The following is a 9,537-nucleotide window of genomic DNA, read 5'->3' as shown; positions in this document are numbered from 1 at the left end:
TTTTTATTGATTGATTCAACAATATCAAAAGTTGTAAGAGATATTGTCAAATTCATAAAAAAAGCCTTGTTGGTTCTGTATTAACAAGAAAATTGTCAAATCAACAATGTTTATTGACTTAACTTTTTATTAGTTGATATAATATTTATTAAATAAAATTGAACTAGTTTAAAAAAAAAATACCAATAATTACACAAAAAAAGGGATGTTGAGAAAGGTAGAGAATATGCGTTTTGTTTGTGTGCCACTAATTATTTGTACGACAACCTAATTCATAAATTCTAAATCACTTTCAGTATAACAATTAACAGCTATGATATCATATGTAACAGGAAAAATAGAAGTATTGGTCACTAAATTGTATTATATTCATATCACTATTTTTCAGAGATTTAAATTCTAGTAAGAGACATTGTGAGTCTACATTACTGTGTCCACTTTGACGAATTGACTCCACCTAGAACAATTATTTTAAAAATGAATAGATATAATATTCAAAAAAAATGTATTTTCATGATCCAATCATATTATGTTAACAAATACAACTAGTTGTTACCAACTTTTTATTTATCTGTTATAAATTATATGTAGAAGCATAGAAAGTATTCCACCATCACTTATGTCTTTCGTACTTTCAATGTTCAAATCATTATAAAATGTATACTGTACCATACAAAGTAGTTGACAAATTCCAGATTAATTATTTAATATTTTAAAATGAATGAAAAAAACATATATGTATAGTAAATCAATGTATTAAAATATATACAATAGGTAACATAATATGATATAAACATTGCTTGGCAATATGTGTGCCATACACCCATACAAGATGAAACTTTTGATTTAAAGAACATTAATAGTATAAACGTAATTTTTTTTTAATATATCTAATTGCTTTCATAACTTTTAATACTAATTTTAGTATACGTTATAATAAAATATTACATATTGTACCTACTCATCATATTTTTTTGCTCAAGATAAGAACTAAGATAAATAATAGAATCAGAGTAGTTGTAGATTTCTACCAAGTTGATATGTGGTCCCATCGTAAAGCCTCTTATAGTAATTTCTCAAAGATATTTGATATTTAATTGTATCTTCTACGGTGTCTCTCCTGTTCACTTCGTTGCATATATTCCTCCTATGTTTTACAGAATTATTATTAATACCGATTACCAATATACAACAAGTATAGGTAAGACAAGTTCATATTTTTATTTTACATACATTGTACCATTAATTACTTGGCTAGCATTAGCGCAATTATGAGGGGGTGCATACTCAGGGGCTTAAAAAGGGGGGCTAGATCTGCCCCCCACCACCATATATATATTTTGTAAAGACATTTTATTAAATATTAATGGTTTTTATAAAAGCTTAAAATTTTAGTATTGTTGATTATATTTAAAAAAAAATGTACTTATTTATTTATTTATGTATTATTATTGAGTTGTCTTTTCGACCTTCATGCGTCATGAGCGATCGGTAACGTACCGGTCTCGATTTCTCTGCGCTCTTCCGCCTCCTCAGTCCAACTGACAACTCGAGCCTAATTTTGATTACCTCTGGCATACCAGTCGGGGTAGTTATTGTGACAATTCCACGGTCATTTTCACGTCTGAAGTGGGATTATCTATGCAATTTTGTGTTAGTTCAGAGGTTACCACATCTGACGAATCAGTCGTTTTTACTGGCGTTTGAGTAGCCGGCTATTCCGAAGATTTCCCATATCAGGAATTCGGGACATCTACGCCCGTGGTCAGAACAACCGAAGTGTCAACAATGACTTGCTCTTTATCCATGCTCATCGTGTAGGTTTGACACATGTAGGTTCAACAAACGTTTGATGCAGTCTCCGAGAAATCTAAATATCTCCAAGGTGTTATATAATACCAGCCTGCCAGTAGGTATCGACCAAATATAATGGGATTTAGGGCCCAATTTTGTCCAAACAGCATTGATATAATATTAATTATATTACTGATTACCTATTGGACATTAGTAATGCACTAATGTTTTATTGGTATTTATTGGGTTGTAACTGGATTAAAAACAGAAGAATCGTCAACATTCCGTCTCGCAGTCGAACTGCAGTTTATATAGGAAAATATGGGGCCGGTTTACTCAAAAACTTTCAGAAAAAATTCCTAAATAGTTAAGTACCAACAATAATGTCGGCACCCCCTTCACGTCATTATTTCTACTCTCTAGTTGCGCTAATATTATCTAGATTAGAGTACCTAAACAATTAATACTCTTATCAAGTAGGTACTACATGTCTACAAGTTATCCATTTAAAAATAATTTGCCACCACAATAAATCTGTTTAATATATTTTAATTCTCATTTCTCATAAAGGTATATTATAACTATGAATGTTAAATAAACGCTAAACAAAATGTTGAAACTTAATGATTTTACCAGCTTGGGCTTAACATACAGTCAGGCATACCACATTTGCAATGATACACATCCAAATGTAAACGAGCTTTAATCTTCGGATTTATTTTCTTTGGTTCTTCACCTGAATCTTCAAGTATTACAGGAATTGTTGTGTTTTTTTCTTCATTAATTATAGAATCTTCATCACTAACATATCAAAAATTAAAAATAACCTACGAATAGTTTATACATTTATTTATATGAAAATACCTTATGATTACCTTGTTTTTATTGATTCATTTGTACTGCTGCCTTTTACATAAACAATTTGTTAAATTTCTAAAAGGATTACAATTATGATTTTACTAAAAATTGAAAATGTACATACTGTTATTTAACTTTGATTTACAGCACTTATAGTTGTATGTAGCTTTTATATTTTTTCCAAATGTATTTGATGTAATCTCCGTTTTTTTGTACTCATCATTATCCAAAGATTTATCTTTCAAATTTAAAGACTCCTTTATATGTTTTTGGTCGCTGAAAAAGGTAGGTACACGTAAGTTTATATAGTTACTAATTACATTTTTACTAGGGATAAAAACTGAAAGATACTTGTTGATTGTTCAACTAATGTATCTATAAAATGATAATTATTAATGTAGGTACTATATATAATATATAGACACAGCTGGGAAATTTAACCATTTATTTTGATTGAAGTTATTTTAAATTATAAATTAATTTGGATAGATAAGTAGTAAATAGTAATATAAGTTAAGGGAATTCTATACCGTGATTTTCCGTATTTGTCTAACACACACGCGTCATAGGATTTTAGACTGATACTTTGCCAAACATACCAATTGATCTAATGGAACAATAAGAATTCTAAAAACAGATTTGAATTTGTCGTCAAGTCTACTTCAAATTGACTTTCCCGCATTTTTATTTTTGATTTTAAGTTTTAACTTCTCCAAAAATTAAAATACGACAATTTTTAAATAATCTTTTAGATTCTGAGCGGATCGATAGAATGTATTGGTTTTACAATGATGTGTTTTTTTCTGTCTGTCAGCAACATTTTGAATAGTAAGCATGATTCGATTTTTGAGATCAGTATCTTTTCTGATAGAAAAGTGAAATTAGTTAGTACTTTTTGGAGGTCAAAATTGAAAATTCCAAGTAGTTTTAGAAAGCGTCGAGAAAAACAAAACAAAATTGAGGAAATTGATTTGATTTTTTTTGGTTTAACTCAAAAATTAATAACCGTAGACCATTGACATTTTCTCAAATTATTTATATTAACATTTCACATTAATGGTAAAATTTTCATAATATTTTGATTCTTTTTAGGGTAATTATAGCCTTGAGAAATTTTCAGAAATTTTCAATTTTTTTTTAAAACTATTCTCGATAAAAACTACTAAAATGTAAATTTAATACAAGATTCCTTATAAGTTTCATAAATGTATTATTTAATAGAGAATTGTAAAATAAATATACAACCGATATAAAACTATAAGAATCATCTACCTACCACATTTCAATAATAAAGTTTTTCAAAGTTGTGGTCAGCTGTTGATACTCTTTTTTCGTTTTGCAATTGACCATCTGTACCATAAAATCGCTTTATGTGAGCACTTGGTGGTACTGTGGTATGTAATGTATTTTATAAATAGATTTCAAGCCAATATTATGTGATACTTTCCATCTTATATTCAATGAAAATAATTACCTATTTATAATTTCATACATAAATATGTACCTAAATAACATTTTAGAATTACCTTCAGGTATTGAAAAATGCCTAACCAGGTAAAGTTAAAGTTATTTATAATTTTATAACCAAAAGCAACTAAGTTAATAACTTGGATAGGTTGGTACCTAACTATAGTTCTTTTTTAAATATAAATTTTTAAGTTAAAAGTTATTGAAAAAAAGTAACTTAACATTTAACTTTAGTTAAACCTTAATTGGTAGTTACCAACAGCTTTCTATATATACTCATAGACGCAAATCGCAAAGAGGCTAAGGGGTCTTAGCCCCCCGAATATCTCATTAGCACCCCCCAAAATATACAGTTTTTAGTTGTGTGGGATCAAAGCCCCCCCCTATCCCACTCACATTGATGTTAAAAATGTATGATAATGAAAGTTTAATGGATTTGCGCCTATGTTCCTATATAGTCTATCCATTGAAAGAACGCGCCGATCAAAATCCGCATTCTCACGCTACATCCTGCCATTGCTGAACCGATTTCGATAGCAGGGGGATACACAGAATCGGTGTTTTCTCTCGCTGGATAGAGTATAAGTAGGTACTTACCCAAATACATGTATAATGATTTTAATAAAAAATTACATGTTGTATTGTTTTACCTGGATTCCTTTCTATGCTCGTTTATTTTGGAGCTATTCATATGTTCACCTTCGTTAAAGTATATTAATATAATATAATATATGATAAGACGTTAAATAAATATATATTTAAACTTACAGAGTTTGCAAGATTTTTTCGAATGACACTCCCAATCCATCATGTTATTATTGGTCTAATAAATAATAATAATTATAGTTAGATACGTACCTACTATACCTACTTACAGAGTACAGATAGCAAATGTTGTAAATTAACAGAAGTCGAAGTAATTCTTAAAACAAGCGGAATGGATACATTGTATATTAATATTCGTCCTATTAAAAATTTCACTGAGCACAATACACGGGCGCCCATAGAGTAATTTTCAGGGGGGGGGGGGAAATTAAAGTAGATTCTATAACTCATTATTCTGTACGGACATAAAATGATTTTTGTCCACTCATTAACTGATAAGCAGAAAGTAAAGGTCTATGGTATCAAGTATGGTATTAAATATGAAATAAGTAAATGAATTTAAAGCATATTACATAATATTTTATTGTATACATTATTATTTTTTAGGGGGGCATGTCCTCCTTTTCACCACCAAGTGGGGTGCCCTTGCTCATAATATATATTCATAAATTATATTATTATTATTATTATGATATTACATTATTACCTACTACTAACTATATAGGTAATATATTTAAGAATATTTAAAAATATAATAATATAATAAGACATAGGTAATATTAGTTATTGCAGATCAATCTAAAATTATGTAACATTCAGATCATAAATATTAAAAATATAGTACCATATGCATAAGACTTCTCTCAGACTTTGCTTTAATCGTTAAATTTGTTGGTAGCATAATATATTCAGTATATTACTATACATTAATACATAGGTATTATTGATATTAGCTAATAACTAATAACAATTTATATTTATATTTTATATTACCTTTTTTGCTCCTAAACAATATAGTTGACTGTCTGTGTCTGTGTCTGAAATAATATGTCCATCTTCATTAGTTGTCCTATTAAATTAATATCAATAAGAAATTAAATACAAATAAGTATTGTAAAAATTGAGTGTGTTTTCAAACCTAAGTTTTGTGTTATGTGAACACTGCGAATCCTTGAATTTGGAGTGATGAACTCTTTTCATTCTGTTCGGCTGATTTTGAGTTTCTAAATATTGTGGTGAGCATTGATTTACACGTGAAATTACGTTTATTTGTTCTGTAACACTGGTCTTGGTGACTAGTGTAATTTTTGGTGAAATAGTTCCCTATGATTATCTATTGTTATTATTTGTAATTGGACATCATAACATATAATTTATGTTGTTCATTATGCCAATTATGTAAACAATGGTTTCCATTTTTTTTAATTATTTTGTAAATCAGTAGGTATATAAATTATTGTAATTAATATAGACTATAGTTAAGCAAAGGTACTTTTAATCAATTAAAAAAAAAACAACGCAAGATTTAAATAATGTAAATTTCAGAATGACGCGGGCGCAACCATTAATTTGTGGGAGGGAGGGTGGGGGTCCTATACTAAATAATACATTTTTATCTGGTCTCCACATTGAACTGTTAATAGAAAGTATAAAGTTTACAAGTTAACTTAACAACTAACTATTCACTAATTATCTGTACTTAAACATGTTTTACGTAGGTATATATAATAAATGCCAATTTATTTATTGAGTAATATCTACCTATTTGAGTAATTGAGTAGGTAGTAGGTACCTATCTAGTATTAAAATAATGGTTCGTTCAATTATAAAGTATTAAATACATTTTATACCTACTCAAATAATAATATTATTAAAAGTATCCATCACTCATTTAGTCATAGCCCATAGGTATCTGCTAATATATATTGTACCTATGTGCTAGGACTAATTAGAAATAGGTATTATTACGATATTGTAATTATATTATTTTGTCTAGCGGACGTTATACCCGTTTGTGTGGTTTCTGTCTTACAAATACATAACACAGAAAAACTTATAATACGTTCTGAATAGGTAACCCGTTTTACTTTGTTATTTTTAATATATTAAAGTGTACCGATTAGTGACTTATTATAAAATTGTAATGTAAGAATATTAACTCTCTGTAATATTTTTTTAAATTTTAAAGCATGTTAAAAACTTTTTTAAATTATAAAATTGTATTAATATTTTATTAAATGTACAACGTTTTTATTATATTATATACTTAATTTTATCGGTATGGAAATATTTTTCTACGTTGTCCTTTCAATAGGAAGGGGAGCGGATTAGGTTGGGCTCGCTCCTGATATACAGGTAAATAAACAAAATAGTTTAGTTATTCCATTATAAATTATTTTTGAAAATATTTAAATTTACTATATTTTGAGAGAAACTAATTATATTGCTTACAATTGTTGTACCATAATGCGTTTTAAAAATATAATGTGAATGTTAATTACTTTAAAAAAAATAATATTTAACTCGGAAATTACTTTAACAATTATTTAAATATTATTAATATATTCACTCTATATCTACCTATCTATATACTAACCGGAAATAAAGGTTCATTTTTCATGAGCAATGCCATTTCTCCATTCTTACTCAACCGACTGCGTTCGGGGTACAACACTTCATCGACATATGAGCTATATGTGGCTAAAGTGACTTGTTTATTTTTGTAGGCTTGCACTAATTCTATTTTCATGCATTTCTCTTCCAAGACTTTCTGAATGTCCCTCAAGTTTGAGAGTTCTGTAAAGGTCTATCAGATAAAAAAAAATAGATAAAATAATTGAAATATGGAATTAATCATGTTTTACTTTGTGGAAGTTAAATGTTTCATTGAAAGCTAAAGGAAATTTGGGTTCTACATACGATGTGTTACTGTTACACCCGAACAACCAAATATCGAGATATATCATTCCTTTGGGACATATCCACACACCGGGACACGTGACCTGTAGTTAAGTAGGTAATATTATTGAATTTTTCATCGAAACCGTAATTAAATATAGTGAAAATAATTATAGATAATAATAAAAATTGGTGGTATAGCGGATAAATGATACTCACGTCTAAAATATCTAAAACTACACATATTTTAAATGATTTACACGACATAATCGGCAACAGCTTATGTGCGAGTATTTTGGTGTACCAGTCTGCAATAATGTAAACGAATAACAGTCGAACATTCCTATATAGCACCGAATAGTGAATACATGACGTATACTTGCGTGTTAAGACATTTTTTAGGTGTATCCAGGGCAACGTGCTTTTGTATATGTACAACACTAAAACTTAAGACGTAAGATGGTTCAATAATAACTCACTATATATACGTGAGTTTACCAGTTACCTACCTATCAAAACTGGTCAGAGGACTTATGGTTGCAATTTTTGTTGATCGCATATAACAAGATTAAATGTATATATTTTATTATATACAAAAATATAGGTATCTACTATGGAAACGGCACCGAATAATAAAACTTTCATATTTTTCTAGTGGAAAAAAATACCTTTATAGTTAGGCAATAAATTATTTATAATTTGATATTATATAATAAAACAACTCATAAACTAGTTAATGATACCAAAAATGTTATCTTGTGCGTATTTTTAGTGGATCAGATTTTCCACTCCGTTCATTGCGACTATGATGAGAGGGCAAGACCATATATTTATTTCAGTATTTATTTAAACTATTATTATAAACTATAATAGTATAATATGAATTATGAAGTATTTTATATATTAATTTAAAAAATACAAATTAGTAATTACTATAAGCAAATTACATAGGATAGGAAGGTATTAACAAAATAAACCATGCAAAAGTGTAAATATTATAATTTTAAACATTAATTGATATTTAATAATATTAAAAATATAGCAGAGTTTAATACATTTAGCAAAAGTTAAATAAAGAATAAGCACAATTTAATAATATAAAATATTTCGGTAAAATAAATATATTAGTGTGGGATGATATAAATATAATCTTAGTATGTATAAAAAGGTATTATATTTCATACTTATCAATAAAAGATAACTCAAGTTGGAAGTATAAAAATTAAATTCTCATAGCCCATTACATATTTACCTACCTACCTATATAACCTATAATTGTAATAATATTTTTAAATAGGTAAATAAAATTAATTCGAGATTTTCGTTTTCGTGGTATGTTTTTTTTGGGAATATGAATTCGGGAAAATATCCGGGTACCCAGTAAAAGAGTAGGAATCCTTGGATTTTAAACCATTTCAACTTCATCAGTCATCACTCATCATATTCATAGATTTTATTAACATATTATTATCTATATGATCATACTATATATCGCGTACGGCGTACCATAGGTATAACAAGGATTTCTATTAAAAAATTCATTATGTTATGTATATAATTATGGCTATCTATGTATAATTTGATCCATAGTGTTTAAATATAAATTCTATTGTGTTTTGAATAATTATTAGTATACAATATACACTATACATTATTAGTTATAATTGTATGCCATGAATATAATATAGGTATTATAAATGGGCACTTTATAGTGTATTACGAAATAGTATTTTAATATTTATGTATAATGGGGTACTAGGTAGGTACATAATATATGATGATAGAATTATAGAACTAGGTATATAGACATAGTATAATATGAAATAACTAATAATAGTAGGTATAACGTACCCGCGGTCATTGTGATTTATATACATTATGCATGGATATTATACATTTATAGTATAGATTATA

At 27.7% G+C, this 9,537-nt stretch overlaps 1 protein-coding gene across 3 annotated transcripts; it reads right to left on the bottom strand.

The window, feature by feature from the left end:
* Nucleotides 1-348: 348 nt before the first annotated feature.
* On the bottom strand, nucleotides 349-7,954 carry LOC132938497 (spermatogenesis-associated protein 6). 3 transcript variants are annotated; one of them, XM_061005363.1, is made up of 12 exons: nucleotides 7,843-7,954; nucleotides 7,590-7,727; nucleotides 7,322-7,531; nucleotides 5,864-6,048; nucleotides 5,719-5,794; nucleotides 4,888-4,942; nucleotides 4,770-4,818; nucleotides 2,777-2,928; nucleotides 2,670-2,700; nucleotides 2,428-2,595; nucleotides 962-1,147; nucleotides 349-457 (listed from the first exon to the last, which is right to left on the bottom strand). In XM_061005363.1, the coding sequence occupies exons 1-11, from the start codon at nucleotides 7,888-7,890 to the stop codon at nucleotides 1,009-1,011; spliced, it is 1,251 nt and encodes a 416-aa protein (XP_060861346.1). In that variant the 5' UTR covers nucleotides 7,891-7,954; the 3' UTR covers nucleotides 349-457; nucleotides 962-1,008. The 3 variants fall into 3 exon arrangements, with proteins under 3 accessions (XP_060861346.1, XP_060861345.1, XP_060861347.1); XM_061005362.1 differs by lacking the exon at nucleotides 349-457 and having other exon boundaries at nucleotides 789-1,147; XM_061005364.1 differs by lacking the exon at nucleotides 349-457 and having other exon boundaries at nucleotides 789-1,147; nucleotides 7,645-7,727; nucleotides 7,843-7,895.
* Nucleotides 7,955-9,537: the final 1,583 nt, after the last annotated feature.

This window comes from Metopolophium dirhodum, chromosome 2 (assembly GCF_019925205.1).
Source record: "Metopolophium dirhodum isolate CAU chromosome 2, ASM1992520v1, whole genome shotgun sequence".
Taxonomy (NCBI): Eukaryota; Metazoa; Arthropoda; class Insecta; order Hemiptera; family Aphididae; genus Metopolophium; species Metopolophium dirhodum.
The sequence above is the reverse complement of the archived record's forward strand: the minus strand, read 5'-3'. Positions and strand labels throughout refer to the sequence as shown.